We start from the raw sequence: 21,502 nt of genomic DNA, 5'->3' as shown, positions 1-21,502 counted from the left end.
GCAATGATGAAATGTACCATTACATATGATTACAAGTGGGTTCTACAATTGTGTTGTACCATGTGCCATATGTGACCCCTCACACATCCAACAAAACACACACACACACACACATACAGACTGACACAACAGCGACAAGGTCAGCATGTTGAAAGGAGGATAGCACCTCCTGATTTTGAGTCACCAGGGTGACCAATGACATCACATGAATAATTCAAAAGGTGAGCTAGCACCTCACAAAACGAGGAGTGGTTTGGTGTGGGTAGAATGTGTAGGGGGTGTATTTTGGGGAGGGTGAGAGGAGTGATAATTGTATGGAGGGAAGAAAAAACTATAGTTTCAATGAAAAAAGAAGGGAGGATGGAGAGAACTGCAGAACTAGCAGAGGGGGAGTGTGTGACTGCCTCTCCAAAAAGGGCTGGTGGTGGTGGGGAGGGAAAAGGTGAGAGACATGAGAGGAGGATGAGGAGGAGAAAACACAGAGGAGAGTCTCTCTCTTGTGTGTGTGTGTGTGTGTGTGTGCGTCTGAGTGAAAAAAAAGGAGTGGGAAAGAAATGGGGTGACAAGAAGGGTGCTCAAATGGAGGGGCAGGGTAGAGGAGATCAAACACAGTTGCCATGGCAACAAATGGAAGCTGATGTAGGGGTGAGGGAGAGAAAAAAAGGGGGGGGGGTGTTAATGAAAGTATGATGCATCTGAGACTCATCAAAAGAATATCAATGTGGAGCCACCTACCACACCCTTTGTAACACAAAAACAAATATGTAACGTAGAAAGGCACACATGCATGAACGCACACACACACACACACACACACACACACACACACACACACACACACACACACACACACACACACACACTCATTGGTCATGGCTGATGTACCACAGTCAGGGACAGAATAAAGGGACGAGAGAAAGGCAGACAGATTTTAAAGAAATTCAATTATTAAATTAAAGAAAAAATGAGTGAGAAGGAGAAAAAAGTGAGTGAGGAATAGATATTCTGTGAGAAAGACATTGCACCTATAATCTCTGTGAATTTGTGTATTTTGTATATTTCCTGAGAAAAATGCTTCCTCTACATATCTTCCTCTATGCTATGCTGTCCAGTGCAGTGTTTCATAATAAAGCAAAAAACGGATTGGCCACAACTTTTTTCTTTGAATCTTTGATTTTTTATCCTTATACACTTACACAGTATTAGGCTGTGACTATGACTATGACTGGAACCAAACTGACATGAACTACATTGAATAGAGACATGTAAAGAGAAGAGGTGGAGGAACAGAGAATGATGAATTAAGAAAAAGACAGCGAGAGAGGTGGAGGTAGAGAGACGTGACAGATGAACGAGGAGCGACAAGAGAGCTGCAGCAGATGTATGGCTCTTAGTTCTAGACATGGAGAATACACCTGTGGTTGCAACACCTTCACATATCAAACACGCTAGCAGGTGTATTCATCACTGCCACCTCTAGCTTCCTCCTGACATTGCAGAGATGCAGCAGTAACAAGCAGAACAATTATATAATTAACATAACACTCTCTGTGATGGCTCATTTTTCCTTATGACTCACACCATACACATACACACCAGGGTTCTGTGAAATTTGCCTGCAATCCAATCAGTAATGGGGTGTAAAATTAAAATGAAATTCAAAAGCATCAACAAAATGTGGCTTCACATCAATCTGTGAGGAAATCATTAAGAAGAAAGGCTCTATTTTGTATGTTAAGCTATAAATTCAATTTACATTTTACATTTGAGAGACTGACACTGAAACACACAGTCATGCATATGCACTAATACATACAGATGAAAACACAGGTATACACACACACAAACACACAGACACACACACATATGCATACAACTGTAGTTACCTATGTGGAGTTTGCATCAGTGTCTGTAAACAGTTTATGAGCCACACCAGCTTCCTTTCCTCCTCTTCCCCTCGTTCTTTCTCTCCGCTACGTGAATCCCTTAACACAGTGCCACATTAGAAAGCATTTCTCTCTCTCCCTCCCTCTCCCTCTCTCTCTCTCTCTCTCTCTCTCTCTCTCTGCAGTGCAGTCCCACCCCCACTCTGACACAGCAGCTGGAGAAAACCAGGATACCGGATCCATGCTGGCATGGATCAGGACTGACCAGGCAAAAGTACAACTAGTGGCAATAGCCAGGGATGATTGTATGATGTCATCCTTGAACACAGAGACCACGTTTGGGGACGTTCATCTTGATTCAAAAGGCGGACTGAGGCGATCGAGATTATAGAATTACCACACAGAGATGCAGTGCTCGGACATAGATAAGAAAGAAAAGTCCTCTATGTTATCAGCCTCATCTAACATCAGGGTTCATCAGTGCTTTAATCAGACTCAGGACGTCTGGTGGCCAGAACACAAAAGACAGACATTGAACCAGTCTCTTCCTGGAAGCACAAGAGATTGATTAAACTTCATCGTGGCATGCTTTGGAAAATGGTCAGCAGTAATGTAAAGTATACATGATTTGTGCTTAATTAGGTTGTTTGATCGAATCAACCAGCTCAGCTGCACTATGGAGAGCTGGGTGCTGAATCCTCAAAAACAGAAACCCCCCAAAAAACATCATCAGCAGGACAGCAGCTCAATGAAATGATTTATTAATGCCCTGATGTTTCAAGCAAATGCTTTCCTCAGCATGCCAAGTGGCATCTGCTGTAGTTGGTGAATTAATAAGCTGTTTAATTGGAGTGATGCCCTGCTCATCATTTTTAATTAATTAATAACAGGCAAAAACTATCAGCATTGTCCTCTGACAAGTCCTCAGCCACAACATTAAAAACACCTATTATTGTGTAGGTCCTCCTCTTGCCACCAAAACAGCTCTAACCCAACCCAGGCATGAGCTCCAGCACATCCTTTAAGCCCTGTAAGTTGCAAAGTTCCATGGATCGGGCACATCCCACAGATGCTCGATTGGTTTGAAATGTGGGGAATCTGGAGGGCAACACCTTGAACTCTTTGTCACGCTCATCAAAACATACCTATACAACCTTTACAGTATGTCAGGGAGCATTATCCTGCTGAAAGAGACCACTGCCATCAGGGAATACTAAGTTGCCATGAGGTCTGCAGCAATGATTATATCACAAATGCCAGGACACAAGGTTTCCCAGCAGAACATTGCCCACAGCATCTCACTATCTCTACTGGCTTGCTTTATTTCCATAATAAATCTTGGTGCCACCTCTTTCTCAGGTAAACAAGACACATCAACATGTTAAAAGCAAGGCTTGTTTAATTTTCTATGCTCAAGTTAATATTATAAAGGAAGGAAACAGTTTCTAAACATCAGCTGTGCTACTTAAATCTTAATCTGCAAGATGGTATATTGACAGATGGATTAGCGGGGAGAGATAAATTGCTCAGTGGAGAGATCTAGACATGACATTCATTGCTTATGGTGCTGGAAAGACTTCAGTTACACAGGCGGATGGTTGACAGTTAATGGTTGTTAAAACACAGTTGTGCATGCTCATGTGAATATGGATGTACTTGCAGTTTTGTTATTATTTTAATAATACTGATAAGCTTGATTCATAGGGCTGTTTTCTTAAAGTTTGCAAAGTACTGTACAAAATAGGAAGTTGGATCATGGTGTGCCCTGGTGAAATAGACTCTTTGATTCATTTGCGTGTGTTTGAACTGAAAGAAAAGGCCCAATTTAAAATAAAAGCACATGAAAAAGCCAAACTTGTGAAAAGACCTCTGAATGCAAATGACAGCTATTATGCCTTTAACTTCCTCAGAATAAAGCCATTTCACCTTGAATCATCAGTGTGACTTGAAGCCTGTGTAAAATAATTGGCAGCTCCCACAGTGACATGTTGGCAGAATGAGAGGGGCAAGGGGAAGAAAAAATACAAGAGAGAAATCAGAATTTTAGTGTGGTACTGATGTACATGTCCTTTACAACCAGCCCTCAGGGCTACAATCATCAGTCTCTGATAGCACTTTGACAGTGTCACTATTTCTATTACTTTCTCTCTGCCTTTGGCTCTGAATCTATTCCCTTAGATGGACACACTCATATACAGTCCAGGCACACACACACACACACACACACACACACACACACACACACACACACACACACACACACACACACACACACACACTTTGACAGATTTGTAGCACTGAGGACTAGGTTGGGAGCGTGCCTGCTGCTCTGGCTGATGTATGACTCATCTCCCCCATCTATTCCACTGGGATGCAGAGATCTAGGGAGGACAGACCCATAGGCAATACATCAACCCACCCACTCACCCAAACCCACACACACACACCCACACCCACACACAAATGCATGCAAGGAAAGGAAATACATGCACTCTTACATGCATCCCTACATGCATAAATATGTTGTTAAACACTAATGTAAGGATACAGTTACCTTCATACACTCACACACACACACACACACACACACACATACTGCATACTGTTACATTAAGCATCAGGCTACAGCAGTTCAGTAGCATATAGCATGTGCTGAATCATCCCTGTGCCTCATGATCAATACCACTTTAGGACAATTACCCTTGGCAGCAAACACTGTAGATCTCATGACCCTGAATCTGAAATATTGACACTGACAGCCACAACAAATAAGCTGTACACTAAGCATTATACGCACATGGATAAATAGGTTGATTCTGTTCCCAAAAACCAGAGTGACATTGTGTTGACCCCAAGAATATAGTCAGTTGTTATTTTACAAACATTCAACCTCATCTTACTAGAATTTTGTGAGTTTATACAGGAATGAAACAGGTATATTAATGAAGGTTGCAACTAATGATTATTTTCATTATCAATAAATCTTAAATTTATTTTCTTGATTGATTGTTTGGCTTATAAATTAGCAAAATGACTCACAACGATTATTATTTGAATTGTTGCTGATTATCTTTATGTTGATTCTCATCGACTGACTAACTCTTTGAACTCCAATACTAACCATTCTTATGATATGCAGTTTTAGGTCTTATATCTGCAGCACACTATCAGCTACCTGACAGATGGTAAACCTGAGATTGGTGAGAAAAATCTGAGGAATTGGAGAGCCCTTTATAGTGCATGTATTTTACAATATTACGACAGCCAAATGAAATGCATAAGTATAGTACACTACATAATAAATAATAAGAGTGGTTTTTGACACAGCTATAAATGTAAGTATCACTCCACACGGTAGCTTTATGGCTCTAATATATGTCAAACCCAGTATATATTACAACTTGAATGTTTTGCCTCCACAGTCCTGCTGTCGTTCAACATCGATCATTCAGTGTTATGTGCAATATCATCTAACAACTAAGCACTACTACAAAATACAGATACACAGGCAGGACTTTTATTTTGAAATGTTTTTATTGACTTTTTTTTAAGCTGAATGATTGGTGGCAAGTGTCCAGTTGACCTGAACTTAGTGTGTTTGGAAAACCGAAGCATTTGAAGAAAACCCACGCTGACATGGGGAGGTACATGAGGACTCAATACAGAAAGAGCTCAGCTGGTTGCTGAGATCTGTCTGTGAGGCCGCAGTGCTAACCACTGTGCTGCCCTGCGGCATACAGTTGTTAACAGTGGAAGCTGCTGAGCCCCTGAGATGTAGGAATCATAGTTGGTTGTGGTATGACTGGCAGGTCAGACTGCTTTGATCTATAAATTCAACTCTTCAGTTATATTTGTAGAAATATCTGTATTTAGGGGCGAGCTTAAAAACTTTTAAATGGGGAGTACAGACTGATGGACAGATTCAAACAAGGGAGGCACATTTGTAAAATCAGTAAAAATGTGTTAAGAGTCAGATTTAAAGCCCTCGTTCTTGAAAACGATAAACTGGACATTATTAATAGTTACATTATTTATTCAGTGTAATAAATAAATGGCAAATTAATAACTTTAAATCTTCTTGCATTAAATAATATTGATAAACTGTTGCTGTTTGTTCCAAATATCCTACAGCCATTAACAGATGAGACAGAGGGCCCCTGGACACAGACAAGTAAAAGGTTCCTCACTCCTCTTACACAGGAGCAAGACACCAAGACAGAGAGAGACACAGAAACACTACAAACAATGACAGCATTGCATCATTTATGTCTTTATATTTGTTGTGCATCTGCATTTGTGTCTCTTTGTGGTCACTTTACATCCCTTCTCCATCTCCTGTGTTGCATCTCTTTGTGGTTGTTTAATTGACTCACCATCAAGCAATGTTAAAAGTCACTTCTTACAAAGGCTTCAGTAATCCATCCACGATGCTATAAAGCCAACGACCAATCATCTTCTGATTCTGGTATGTGGGGCACCAGGGGTGGCCAATCAGATATCATCTCTGGCCACCTTTCTGACAGCGTCCCTGCTAACAATCAGCAGACTGTGCGGTGATAGAGGAGATGTCGCTGTGATCAATGTGTGTGTGTTTATGTGTGCTTTACCAAACACAGAGTCTCTGTCTCCCAGAAATAGAGAATCTGATAGCTCAGCTGTCTGACAGCCTCTCTTGTCTCTGCGGTCCCAACACAGAAGTGGAACAGATCTGATGAGATGTGCAAAATCAAATGCCTGCTTTTGTTCTCATTTCTTCCGTTCTCTGTCTGCCTCTCTGATCACAATATGTCTGTCATCCTACTATTTTCTGCTCTCTCTTTCAACCCATTATATGATTTTTTTCCTTTGTTATGTCCATATGTATAATGATGTTTACTAAAATACAGAAACGTATTATTTCATTAAGCTGAGTCTGTTGATGTGTAAAGTGGAAGGCTGCATATGAGTTGAAACAGTTTTGGCATATGAGGTGACTTTGTCCAGTGTGTCCTTAAAGCATCTGTGCCGTGTTAGTTGGGCAAAGATGGATGGCTGTGCTTTGTGTGTGCACGTACATGCTCATGTATTTAAGTGTGAGCGTGCATGGTGTTGTATTCCCAAGGGGTCTTGTGGCGTGTGTAGCGGTCGATAGTTCTGGCTGGTAAGTGAAGTCAGCCATTACTTCAACCTCACTGACTTTCTCAGCACTTGAGGTAGAGGACAAAGTAGATGAGAGGAGAGGAAGGGGAAGGAGAAGAAGAATAGGATAGAATGAAATACAGCAAGCTGCAGTAAGGTGCAATCTTTCATCAGAGGTGTTTTATGAATAATTAAAGAAGCTAATAAAACCAACCAAAATCAAGCCATAAACCACAGCTGTAGCTTAAGGACATTGGCTATTGATAATTAGGGTAATTAGGGTAATCAGGTTCTAAGGTACTGGGGTAAATGATGTGGGGATTTGTTGAGAGATATAATCTTAGTCCAGTGGAAAAAACACAAGATGAATCACAATTGAATCAGCTTCAGCAATGCGCTGCCAGTGTTTCCCACAAGTAATGTGTCTAAATCCACCTCAAGTAAAGGTTAGGCATTTGCTTGAACGTTATCTCAGCTGGTCAAGCACTGTAGGAGTCATGGACAGTTAATTGCGAAGTGACCAAATATCAAGGTAACTTTAATGAGAAAAGAGACAGTTTCCATCCTGGCACAGTATTTGTCAGATTTCATAATCTCATCAGCCACAAATGTGCATTGACAGCCATGCAGGTAGACATGGATGAAGCTGGGATTATTTTCTGCACAAATAACCATAACCCTCTGAAGTCCTCTGGCCTCCTCTAGTGGACTTGATATGTAATTACAGCATTTTGTCTAATGAGTAGCAAATGGGGTGATTTTGTTTGTGTATATTTGGATCTCTACTAATTAATTCTATTCTTGATTCACTTTAACTATTTGTTAATGTTCATTTAAGTATATATTTGAGTTTTAAGGATCCACTGTAACTGAGATGGTTTATCTAAAGAGGCTCATCTCTGCAAGAAATGATAGAAGTAGAATGGAGTGAAACTGTCAAATATACAGAGTATTCAAATCAACATACATGACATAACAATGGCAACACTGTAACATTCAGTCTGCCTTTAAGTCCAGACCTTTACTTCTGGACAAGAGAGATGACAACTGACTTGTCAGTGTGAGAGACAACTATGATTATTTTTGGCAAGTTGATAAACTTGGGGAATGCAGAGTCAACCCACACAAATAAAATACATTTTGAAAACTGCATGGACATTTAACTTTACTAAAAGTCTGTTTTATGTGGCCACAATTGCATCTATCTGACTCGTTTTAGAAATTCAGTTGGAATGATTACCAGAATGATCAGACACTTGAGCACATAAACAGTCCTAAAAAAAGAACCATGGTAGGCTGGGATCAGAGTGGTATGAGTTGATCTACAAAATTATGAATGAGGCAGAAAGTATATATGATCACAGAATGTGCACATAGCAGCACACAGCATTTTGTGCAGTGTGAAAGTGGTTGTGAGCAGGAAAGGCTTAGGCGAGCTGACACACTTACCATAGACTTTGCCCAGGAACAGCGTCTTGATCAGGTTGAACTGTGTGTCTGAGGCATCTGGGAGGGTGTAGCTGACTGGAGGGTAATGATCCAACTGAAACAGTGGGAGGAGAGAGAAGAGAGAGAGAGAGAGAGAGAGAGAGAGATAACATATTAGAATCTGCATTTTGAAGAGTCTAAAACTGCTGACAAAAGCATTAAAAAAAGACCCAGACCAGGCCCTGCATCAGCACATTAAGCAGAGTACACAAAATGATGAAGAAGAAATGGTAATTCATTGCTGTCAGGGACTGTAAATCTACTACAGAGCATAATCAAAAGCTCAATGGCTCCCTCTTGTGGTGTTAAAATGCCCAGGAAGCTCCAAATAGCTCCGTACTCGGCTAATAAACCTTCATATTACTCCCAAAAATCATGATCAAAGTAAATCAGTAAATATCAATTAACATACACATGCATATCAGTTCTATTTCTTATTGCCTTTATTTGAAGGCATAGTCACTTCATGTCTTAACTGGGAGAAGATAGGCTGCTCAGATATACAGTCATTTTGCATGTGATTGTGAACTCTACAAAAATTAATAGAGGATTTGAGTTTAAGAACGAACCAGAAAATCCACCTGTGATATCTTTATCCTTCTGTGATCATTCCCTATAAACTTAGAAATATGCATGAAAATTCTCACATTGAGTGGTGTTTACCAAACAATATCCCCATTTAAAACAACAAGCATGACATCCTAAATATAGAAGGACTTTTCCCAAAGCTCACTTTATGCTATCATGAATGCTCATAGAAATCACACCAGACCAAATGACTACAGAAAAGCTCTTAATTGTAAAGCTGTTCATTTTTTTCCCTTTATTTTCAGTCAAGCTAGTCAAAGCTGAGCGTAAATTGAAAAATGAGCTTCTGTAATGATCCTGTAAATAAAAAGCTCTTCACCAGGACTAGAGATAAGTGATCACACATTAATTAACAATATGCAATTTCTGAAGTCTGCGTGGGGTTCAAAGCCTTTCCCAAGAACTTAAAACAGAGAGAGAGAGAACAAGAAGCGTGTTTACAAAGAAGAATGTCAGTGGAGATGTGAGAGCAGAGAGGGTGATGGAGGGAGGGAATACATGACTTTAATATCCCTGCAACATAATTAACTTGTTATTGCTGTTTCACTGAAGTTTCTAATTAGCTTGAAGGCTGCAGCCGGTGCTATAGACGAGAACCATTTCAACCCCACAAATTGGTTTCTGTGTGTTCCAGAAATAAAAGATCCTCCTTCCGTCCTTCTCTCCACACACAGGAGAACTGTATCTCAGCGTACACCAGTCTGCAGAATGCATTACAACCACCCCAGCCAGTGAAAAGGAGGTTGATTGAAAACAATGACTTTTGTTACCGCATGTTTTACTGGAAATTTGTTCCATTGATGTGCTGAATAGCTGTTGTGGCCTGTTAGCTGGGAGCTGAACTGGACTGTCACTAAAGGGTTGAGATTTATGTGTGTGTGTGTGTGTGTGTGTGTGTGTAGTTGTTCTTGTTTACAGGTTTGAGTCAGTAGAGTCCTCCCATACAGAAAATTCTCTCTCCCGCCTACCCCTCTGGACTATTTTCTCCCTCTTTCGCTCTACACACACACACAGCATATCCTAATTTGATTCGTTCCAAAAGCTTGGTCTCAGTGGAGCATTGTGTGGGTTTTGTTTTCCACAGTGACTGGAGGGTGGGATAATGGGGCACAATTAAATTGTGCTCAGTTTATTTACTTTTATCTGAGAAAACAAATTGGCTGCACAGGCAGGGAGGGCGGTCTGAGTCTCAAAACCCCACAAAAAGGTCTGCAGAGGGGGACAGCCAGGGAAGAAACCTCATTTTACCAAACTTTGTCAATTACAACTGCAATTATTGGGATCCTTTCCTTTTACACCGAACCATTTAGACAACACAATTTTCTCCTTGAAACGCTGTTGGTGCCTCTTAGGTTACATAAAGCTTACATAAGCAAAGTAATCAGGGGTTAGACAAAGAGAAAATTAACTATGGGTGAAATCTATTTCCCTAACTATGTCCTAGAAAAGAATCTAATTTAGCCAATGTGCTGTATATATGCAAACTAATTTACAGTACACTGAGAACTTTTTTACTATTCTGGAGACTGTTTCCTTAATGATATCTAGACAAGTAGTAAAGTGCAAATAAATGCTAATTTCCTTTTGTTCACTTGAATAAAGAGTTTAACATCATTATCAAGTGAATTACTGAATGACTGTCTTGTCTCATCACACCTAGATCCAGCCATTCGCACCATGACCAACCAACCAATCACAGCAACAACTATAAGCGGAGAGGAGAGGAGGGGAGAGAGATGAGATGTCTGATGCCTGAAGGGACTCCTCACTTTCATCTCTAAACCCTCGGAGTGTGCGAGAGGTTGAGAGAAAGCAAAAGTCAGAGATAGAGAGATGGGAACTTATTTTGATCTCTCCCTGCTTTGCCTTTGATAGGGAGCTTACCTGACGAGACCTCACAGCCTGCCTAGAAACCAAACACTTGCTTCGTTCACTGCGCTCTGTTCGCCTGCTCACACATTTCGGCAGGTATTTGTGTGCACATGCAAATCTGTGCCTTTAAGTAAGCCTCAGGATTATAAAGGGGTTAGATAACCTAAATGCATCAAAGTGATCTCTGTTATCATCTATTGAGGGTCTACTTTTTTTTATCTGAAGACTTTTTTTCCAACCCCCTGCCCCCATCTCTCTGACTCTTATTCTGTCTTCTTCTTTTGTTCTCCTCCTCTCTCCTGCTCCCTTTTCTCTCAGATTCCAATTACCTCATGCCTACTTGTCTTCTCACTAGTTCTGCTGCCGTGTCTTTAAACTAAACAGTCGCTTGTCTAAAAGCCTTTAAGATTTGCAGCCTGATAGCAGAGAAGTGAGACCTCCGCAGCCTCAGGTAAACACTCAGCTCTCTCTTTTACCCTGGAAATTGAATTTGATCCACTGGCGGGCCCACCAGCATAGCTGACTTTTATTGCATCTGACTCATATCTCTGCCTCTCACTCATGTTTTTATATCTCAAATGAAAGCAGCTGTAACAAGGCCTCTGATGACCATGTATGCAAAAATAATAATGGGATGGTTAAATTACAAATGCTGATGGCATGCTATAACAAAATTGGCATTTTAGGCTTCAACGCATAATACAATTATTTGCAATCCCAATTTCACATGGAGTAATTAGCAAGTGTACACATTAGCCCATAATGATTATAATTATAATTCCATTTGAACATTCAAAATAAAATAAATGATTTAAACATTCCAGCATTCAGTTAAAGTTCTGCACATTTTGTCTGACTTTGTCAACGCTGTTATGCTGAAGCTCTAGCTAGAGGTCACATTATAGAAAAGGTCTGGTGAACCATGCAGATGTTTTTGAACAACTATTTAAAAATGTACTAACTTTTTCGGCAACATGGAGATAACAGAAAAAAGCTGTACAACACAAAATCGACATATTTTCATATATTTTTTATGGTGAACTTTTGGTGGTCAATGCTCACTCTCCTTTTACCACTGTTTTTTGTCTCCACCAACTCCGGAGAAGAAACATATGGCTCCTAAGCTGATAAATGCTTATGTTTACCTAGCATGCTAACTTTGTCTCTCTGCTGTTTGGTGTTGGGTAGGTAGTGTACAGTGGGTTTTCTAGAATTATTTGGTGAAAACAGCAGCCTGCTATAGCCAAAAACTACACTATGCGAGCCTTGGGAATGAACTAAAACAGTAAAGTTGCAGGCTGTAAAACCTAAACAATAAGCTGAAAGATGCAATAAAGCTTCATGGAGCTAATCATGTGATCTATTGTGAATATACAAATACTGGTTATGGCTGCTTTAAGGTGAATTAGCACATCACATGGCAAATAGAGTTCAGCACATGTACAAACAAATCTTTAACATTAAATTTTAAAACTGAACTGACTATACTAAATCACCAGTGGCAATGAATGAATCAATAGTTCTTAACAGTGGAGCTCATCACTAATTAAAGTGTGCTACTGCTCAGACATAATAATGCACAGTACGTTACGTCCATGTTGCAAGCCACAGAAATGATGATAATCTGATAACTCTGTTGTTAACAATGAGCTATGTACCTCATATAGTGTTCGTACATTCAATTTGTATTAAAGTGAATGCTGGGACAGACTGAATGTACTACTGCTGAATCACTGCTGAACATTGCAACCATGTGAATGATGTGTTTGCGCCTTTGGCCGCTGATGCGGTCACTTACTGTTGCATGTCTTGTCTGCATGCCTTTCCTCCTGAATCCTGAATTCAGTTTTTGCTCTGTGTTTCTCTTGTTGATGGCCCAAGCAGAATTTGTCCTGCTCCTCCTGTCTTATTAGTGTGAGTACAGTCATGGTTGCTAGCTCAAAATAAATAAACTATTAATAAAAGCCCTCAGGGGTATGTGAGAAGTTAGATGGTGGGACGTATGGAGAGATGCAAGGAGAGAAGAGGAATGGACAGATGAATTTGAATAATGTTGATTTTGTAGTGTAGCAGTGTGAAGCCTCTGTAGTGAGTTGACCTGACAAGATCTCACTTGTGTATGACATGTCTGTTGGTACGCATGTCCACATCTGTTTACGGGTGGATATTAAGTCCATGTTTGTACCTTGAAAAGAGCCCTGAGGCAGTAAAGTAACATGAAAAAGTTTTATTCATCAAAGTTATCTTCGTTAGCACACCTTCAGGCTCTACTTTTCATGCCCTATCTCTAAACCTCATCTATTTTCTCTCTCTATCCTCCCCACAGTTCCCTTACTGATTTCTTTTTTTCTTAAATCCAAATTGCCACATCATGCCCACTAGTGTTTCTCTTAATTCTCTTAACACTCTTTAATTTTTAAGTGCTGTATGCATCATTTAGTGACAAAGAGATTCAAAGGACTGTTATTAGTTCAGCCTGGACACATGGGGAATGGTAAACTGGGGATATGCACTTGATAGTTAATAGTTCAGTCACACGCAGAACACTGGGCTGAACATCGATATTGCCAATCTAGACACAACTAAGCTGCGATCAAGTATGTGTGCGTGTGTGAGTGTGAGTGATGAGCAAAGAATCTTACAGTTCCAATCACTTTCTAGGCCAGTAAAAAGGGATGTGTTATGTGGAAGTGCTCCCACTGGAGTGATCAGCAGCTACAGGATGTGATTTGCTCAGAAAATGAGGACGATTTCCATTGGATGTTTCAGTTTAATTTTCTTCCTGTCAGAATTTTTCACTGTAGTGTGTGAATGTAGGTAATGAGATTCCACTATGGATGAGGTCATTACTCCACGTACATTTAGTGAGAGAGAAAAAGAGAGGGATAAAGACTTATGTGGAGGAGGAGATGCAATGATTGCTTCGTTTGCAAGTGTACTGTGATTCATTCTGGCCACCATGTTATTTCACCTTAATGAAAGCAACAGTAAAGTGTAATGGACCTGTAATAATCACAAGGGAGGGTGGCATCTTGATCACAACCAATAAAATGGTCACTGTAAACCCATCTTTTGAAATTAAAGAACATGCAGAGCTTCTATTTATTTTAGTGTTTATAATCCTATTTAATTCCTTTCCTTTGTGTCTAATAGTAAATATATTATTTAACATCCTCCAAACATGCTGTGATTCACATACAGTACTTTCATTCTTCATATACGGTGCATACTTAATTTGTTCTAATGAGATTGGTTGTATTATCTGTACAATGCCCACCATTTACTTTATACTTGCATGTTATTTATTCCTTTTTCAAGTTAGGCACTGCTGAAATGATCTACTCTCTTAATTATATAAAATCTAATTAAATCTAGTCACAGTCTTATTAGTATCATTTATTATTCTTTACAGTGAATATGGTGTTAAGGCACCCTTTTCCTTCTGCAGTGATTCTTAAATTAGAGGTGATGCAGGCAAATTTGTGGCTTCTAATAATTGGAAGTGTTTGTTTCATGTAATCCATGAGGATACCTTGAATAAGATCATAGTGCAGATAAGACAAAAATTCAATGATGTCTGCAGGGAAATTAGGTTATGTGAGCATAAGTATTACAATCCTTAGAGAATAAACAGTGCAAATGGCTGGAATATTTGTAACAAGTTTATACAAAATTATACAAATGAAGCACTTCATAGTTCAGCAGTTTTGCAGAGAAGAGGTGAGTCAGTGTTTCTACTTAATGTCATTCATCCTTTTGGCAACTTGGCGTATGTAGGCTATCCACCAGTACTTGATATATATGTACACACACACTACAGAGGAGCAGAAATAATGCACACTACATGATGTATAAATATGGCATTTAAATTACAAATTCTACAAGAAGCCATGCATTAAAAAAAACTATGAGGAACCATAAAGTGCTCATGCAAATTCAAATTTATTCTAATCTGGATGTTTATAGGTGGCTGCCATCCATTTAGAGTCCTACTTAAATTGTAGCCTACAGCCAAATCTGGGCATTTTAGCCCAGGACAAAGTATGAAATAGTTTAGCTGAATTCTTGCTCCATCCTTGACAGCTACTGACTGAGGCTTGGCTGTATTGATCTGCACTAAGCTGTTTAGCTGCACAAAAATCAAGAGCACACAAACACAAACACACACAAATATATACGCACAAACACATTGTAATGCACAGGCACATGCAGTAACATGCACACTCTAGCTGTGTCTCACACACGCACACACACTTGCATACCGGCATGCACAACTCCGTGTGCATCCGTACAAACACACACAGATCGATGCATCCTCTCTGTTGCTATACTTAGGCTGTCTACTGGAAGTGGATTAACAGTGGCAGAGGACAAGCTGTTTCATCACAGCAGAAGACAGAACAGGACATTGCACTCCCCTCTGACTTATTGCAAACCATCTGGGCTTGTTTGATTGTGTACTTGTGAATGAGTATGCGCGTAAGGTTTCTGTGTGCATGTAGCTGGATGGCAATCCCCTGCACTCTGTAGTTGTAAGCAGAATCCTAAAATTGATGCTTAAGTCTTTGGGGTTCTGAGCATAAACTAAAAAGCCTAAAATATGTGCTGCAGAGTGCTAATATGTGCAACGCATGTGTGTGATCTGTACCTGGATGGTTATGCTTCTGTTGACACGGGACATGTTAATGCTATGAGGCTGTCCATTGGCCAGGTTACGCTGGTCCACATCAATTGCAAATGGCTCCTTCAGACCTCCCAGGTTATACCGCACCTGCATTGAACCTGAAGATACACAGGGCATGGTGGTCTTGGTCTTGTTACATGAAATCTCATATCTCATACCAATAACTCATTTTCCAATGAGAATTCTCCAGATAAGCAAGCAGTGGTTACAAGAACATGATTGCTGACAAATCCATTGGAGTCTTATGACAATGTTTAAATTCATTTTCTTCATTATAATCATAGTGATTTTCCCCCATTGAACTAAACACTTAAGCCCAAAAATATATCTTTCTTTTAGAAATGATGGTGCAAGGAGGGGTGAAGAATAGTGGGTGCCTACAGCTTGACAGGGGGTTATATATTTACTCTGGGCGTTGAGTGAGCAGGAGGGCCACAAATTTCTAACAGCACCCCAGAGCAATGTTAGTATTTTGTAGCTTTATTTTGGTGATTGTGCACATCAATTGCTGCAACGCTAGATGGCACTGTCAAATTTTTATTACTTCTATTTTATCAAAGCTGCCCGTCAGCTGCTCAGCAGGAGGCTGCTAACTGAGGAGGATTTCGACTTTCCAAACTGTGCTGCACGTACAGCCTTTGAAAAATGTGCCTTGCTGTACTAACAAGCCTTACTCCAAACAGACTTCTGACTGGTGATCAACCACAAACTGCGTGTGTGTGTGAATCTTACCATTCTGCCTTAACACCACAGCCAGATAGTCCTGTGTCTTGGAGCTGACATACATCAGAATAGCTGGAGCGTTGGATGTGCTGAAACTAAAAGCTACTTCCTCCTTTGTGAGGTTCACTTCTTGTGGCGTCAGCTGGTGCGTCAGGATCTTTGTGTCTCTACTGGCTCCTGCAACGGCTTCGGGCATAAAGTTGTACTTTATCAGTGTTCCTGCCTCAAAGAAACCCCCAACATCTGAGTGAGATAACAGAAGAAATAAGAAAAAATTAAAACTACACATATAATACAAGCAGGTGAACACACAAAGATACAATAATACTGCTTGTCAATGTAGTTACACCGGCAGTAGAATTATTACATTTGTTAAAGTTATGCAAGTCACAAGAGGTGCATCCAAGCCTAAAAACGCAAGCATGGAATAAACGGCAGAAAGACAGACAATCAGTAAGAAAAAGGGAGGGAAGAAAGAAAAACATGTTCCATCAAAAAGAAGCCACAGGGAAGGTGCTAAAAAAACTCACACATGCCAAGACACAACAGGGTAGACATATTATATGGCCAGAGAGAAATAAGCACACACATAAATATGGCTGTGTTCAGGAGGTGTAGTAAAGTGGGTGTTAAATTGCTGCACTCCAGCATCTGAAACCAAACAATACATTGTTTACCAGTACATTAACAGACCTAATGGCATATTCCAGCCGCTCCACGGGGCTTATTGATTCTCATAATCAAGTGTTGAGAAGAAGGGACCTTGTTTTTCTACATTTCTGTTATGCACCTTGTTTGTGTTTATGTGTGTGTGTTTGTGTATGCATGCACAGTGTCTGTGTGTCAGTCACAAAGGAGAAAAAAAGGCACAATGCGCGTGAAATTAAAGAGAATGGTTACAGGCAAAGCAGAGAGCCTGGGGTCATTTGTGTGTGTGTGTGTGTGTGTAAATGCCATGGAATATGCCTTGACATGTTTGCCATCCCTCAGTGGCAGCAGTGAAAATGTATAACTACAGCCCTTACAAGTGTAGAATACTAAGTGAACACATTTATGCATCTTATTTTAAAGCTTCACTTAACTCATCGTCTCCCACCGGACACAGTACAATAAATACTTCAAGCTACATTACTTAAATTTAATAGAAAGCTTATTACTAGAAAATGGGCAAGTTCTCTGACTGGTGTTGGTGTATGGGCAAATCCTCACCTCCATTCAGCTACACCACAGTTCTATCCTCCATTCTGCTGTGCGCTGATGTAGTTTCAAGCTTTGAAAGTCTGGAGAGACTCATTTTACCAATTGTTCTGTGTTAACCAGGCAGAGAGCTTGTGAAGTTTTCAAATAACTGGCTTCTCACTTTGTTTTCTGATGTGGCTTGGCTGTTCAGTGTCTGTTGAGATTCATGCTGCTGAGTAGTAACTGAATCAGACTTATATTCGACAGTGCAGTATCTCTGTTAGAGCAATGTGCTTGATTGAATTCCTTAAATCAGTCACAAAACAGTATATGAAACTACAAACACTGTAATAAGCGTCAGTACAGCTTATAATTGTCATGATGCGGCAGCTGGGGCCGCATCAGGGAGGGTTCAGGGATTATTTTCTGTTTTGTGTTCTTTTCTCGTTTGCTGCAGGCTGGGAGCCGGAGCCGGAGGTTGAGTTCTCTGAGTAGCGACGACCAGGCACACCTGCGCAGCCTTCCACACCTCTCCACTTTCCCCTCATCACTCTCCCTATTTAACCTGCCCTCTGTTTTCCCTTCCTCGCCAGTTCTTCATAGCAGTGCACCCCTTAACCTGCCAGAAGTTTCAGGCTGTCTTATTCCTCCAGCTGCTTCCCCGTTCCTCGTCCCCAGTGTGTTTCCACTCCGCTGTGCCTCCCTTGCGTCCCTGGCTGTTTCCTCGCCCTGTCTCTCCTGTGTGCTCTCCCTGTGCTCCAGGTCGCTCACGTGGTCTCTCCTGTGGCGTTCCTCTAGTTCCCCCTGGTCCCTGCCTGGTCGTCCGGGCTCTCGAGCTCCAGCCCGTCCTCCCGGCCTCCCTCATCTGCCTTCTACCTGCGCCATTCCCCGGACCCCGCTCCGGTTACGGACCCAGACCCTGCCAGACCCACCGCTCTTTTGGCGGCCTCTTTGTGTTCTTCCCCAGCCCTTTTGGCCCTTTGTTTTCTGTGGACAATAAAACGCCCTGGTGAATCCGCATCCTTGAGTCCTCCCTTTTTCAGCGCTAAGCGCTTCATAACAGAAGAACTGGCCACAGAATGGACTCAGCGGACAATCTCACCGGGTGGACCTGAGAGACTTCATCCGGCAGCAGAGCGCTCGTCTCCGCCAGCATGAGCAGGCCCTCTCCCTGCTGCAGGCTGAGAACCAACACCTCCACACAAAGCTCAACGAGCTGTCCGCTGCCGGCGGTTCCCTCGGCCGTGGCCACTGCTCCACGCTCCCCTGAACCCCGCCTACCTCACCCCGAGGTCTACGACGGCACCCTGGGGAATTGCCAAGGCTTCCTGCTCCAGTGCCAAAACGTCTTCGCCCTCAAGCCGCTGTGTTATGACACCGACCACAAAAAGATCAGCTATGTGGTCGGGCTGCTACAGGGACGCGCCCTCGCCTGGGCAGAGGCAGAGGGCTCCCAGAGACCCTGGAGCACCCGCTCCCTCAACGACTTCCTGACTCTGTTCCGAGCGGTGTTCGACTTGCCCGATCACGCTGGCAATGTTGCCCAGCGCCTCCTCGCCCTCTCTCAGGGGACCCGGTCGGTGGCAGACTACGCGGTGGAGTTCCGGATCCTGGCTGCGGAGACCGGGTGGGACGAACCCGCCCTTCGGGGCATCTTTATCCGGGGACTCGCCGAGCGGCTCAAGGATGAGCTCGCCGCCCGGGACGAACCGCCGACGCTGGACGCTCTCGTATCCCTCGCGGTGCGCCTGGACAACCGCCTTCGGGAGAGGCGGAGGGAGAAGCACGCCACCTCCAGCAGCCGGCCGGCTCCACAGCCCCCCCCCCCGGGCGTCTCCGGTCTTCCACGGCCCCTGGCGGGGAGCGTGGATCATCTCCCGACCCCTGTGAGCCCATGCAGCTGGGCAGGGCACGCCTCACCCCGGAGGAGAGAGAGTCACGGGTCAGGGAAGGTCGGTGTATTTACTGTGGTGCCCCTGGTCATTTCATGTCTGCCTGCCCGGTCCGCCCAAAAGGCCGGGCTCAGCCCTAGTGCCGAGGTTAGTGGTGAGCAATACTATTAGCAAGAATAAATCCCGGTTGGTCCTGCCCCTCACTATTAATTTTGCCTAGTCTTCCTTATCTGTCTCTGCTCTTCTAGACTCCGGAGCTGATGGGAATTTTGTGGAGGCGGCCTGGTGCGCTAAGAATCGCATACCCCCCGAACCCCTGGAAGTTCCCCTAGTCGTCACCGCACTTGATGGTCACCGCCTCGCCCACGTCACCCATTGCACTCCCCCTCTAGAAGTTATAGTTTCTGGCAATCACCGCGAACACCTCCGTTTTTTATTCTCTCCACTTCCTCCACTTTGGTATTTGGCCGAATTCAGGAGGGGGAGCGGATACTTATTGCACACGGTGATCTCCTCCTCCTGGGCCGGGAACAGTGGGGGCAGGTAACCTAGTGAGGCTTCGAAGGGGGAGAGGCCGGTGGCAGCAGAGGTGTGGGTGTTGTGGGCGTATTCAACCCAGGGAAGCTGCTCCGACCAGGAGGAGAGATCCGCTGCACAGACACACCTGAGCGTGGACTCGATGTGTTGGTTAGCCCGCTCGGTCTGCCCGTTGGTCTGGGGATGGTAGCCCGAGGAAAGGCTCACTGTGGCTCCCAGCGCCCGACAGAAGGCCCTCCAGACCCGGGAGGTGAACTGGGGTCCGCGGTCGGAGACAACGTCCAAGGGGATACCATGGAGACGAAACACGTGGGTGACGAGGAGTTGGGCTGTCTCGGAGGCTGAGGGGAGCTTGGGGATTTAGAAAAGCGATCGATGATGGTGAGGATGATGGTGTTACCATGGGAGCAGGGGCAAACCAGAAATAAAGTCCAAGGCTATGATGAGACCAGGGTCTGGAGGGCACGGGCAGGGGGCGCAGGAGTCCAGCAGGTGGGCAGTGTGAGGCCTTTCCCCGGACACAGACCGAGCAAGCTGCCACGAAACGCTGGGCATCCTCTTCAATAGTGGGCCACCAGAAGAACCGCCGAAGGAGATGCAGGGTCCGGGAGAGTCCGGGGTGGCAGGACCAGCAGGAGGAGTGAGCCCACTGGAGGACGGCGGAACGGGCTCCCTGGGGAACAAAAGTACGGTTAGGGGGACCGTTACCTGGGTCAGGGTCCGTGCGGAGTCCCTCCTGGATTTGGCTCTGGAGTTCCCAGGTAACGGCCCCGAGCACACGGAAAGCCGACACGATGGTGGCTGGAGAGGGCGTATCTTCGTCGGGAGAGTGCTGGCGGGACAGCGCATCAGGCTTAGCGTTGCGGGTTCCTGGTCTGAAAGTCAATGTGAAGTTAAAACGGGTGAAAAACAGCTGCCAGCGTGCCTGGCGGGAGTTGAGCCGCTTGGCGGACTGGATGTAGGAGAGATTTTTGTGGTCTGTCCACACTACGAATGGCTGTTCCGCCCCCTCCAGCCAGTGTCGCCACTCCTCCAGTGTCAGCTTCACCGCCAAGAGCTCTCTGTTCCCCACATCATAGTTCCGCTCTGCCGGGGACAGTCGGCGGGAGAAGAAGACGCAGGGGTGGAGTTTGCCGTCCTCCTCGGCTCGCTGGGACAGGACGGCCCCACCCCGGAGTCTGAGGCGTCTACCTCTACTATAAACTGTCTAGAGGGATCAGGTTGGGTCAGGATAGGGGCTGGTGGAAAATAGAGTTTTTAGTTTTACGAACGCCGCCTCGGCCGGGGGAGTCCAGTGAAAGGGCTTAGCAGGAGAGGTGAGCTGGGTGAGCGGGGAGGCGAGCTGGCTATAGTTCCGGATAAACCTCCACTTCGATATTTACTAAACTAGACCTGCGCAACGCATACCATCTATGGTATGCGGTATACGATGGTATACGAGTGGAAAACGGGGTTTAATAGAGAGAATCAGCTGTATGTAAAAGCTGAGAAGTGCCTCTCCACTCCACCACGTCAGCTTCCTGGGTTCTGTGTGG

General features: G+C 43.5%; 1 protein-coding gene across 1 annotated transcript in view; it reads right to left on the bottom strand.

Annotated features, from left to right (window-relative positions):
* The window catches only part of cntnap2a (contactin associated protein 2a), a 302,841-nt gene that overhangs the window by 8,008 nt on the left and 273,331 nt on the right, over positions 1-21,502 (bottom strand). The window contains 3 exon segments of the mRNA XM_018701983.2: positions 8,454-8,547; positions 15,601-15,734; positions 16,369-16,602. Of these exon segments, the coding sequence (XP_018557499.1) occupies positions 8,454-8,547; positions 15,601-15,734; positions 16,369-16,602 (462 nt within the window).

This window comes from Lates calcarifer, linkage group LG24 (assembly GCF_001640805.2).
Source record: "Lates calcarifer isolate ASB-BC8 linkage group LG24, TLL_Latcal_v3, whole genome shotgun sequence".
Taxonomy (NCBI): Eukaryota; Metazoa; Chordata; class Actinopteri; family Centropomidae; genus Lates; species Lates calcarifer.
This window is presented reverse-complemented; position numbering and strand designations above follow the sequence as displayed.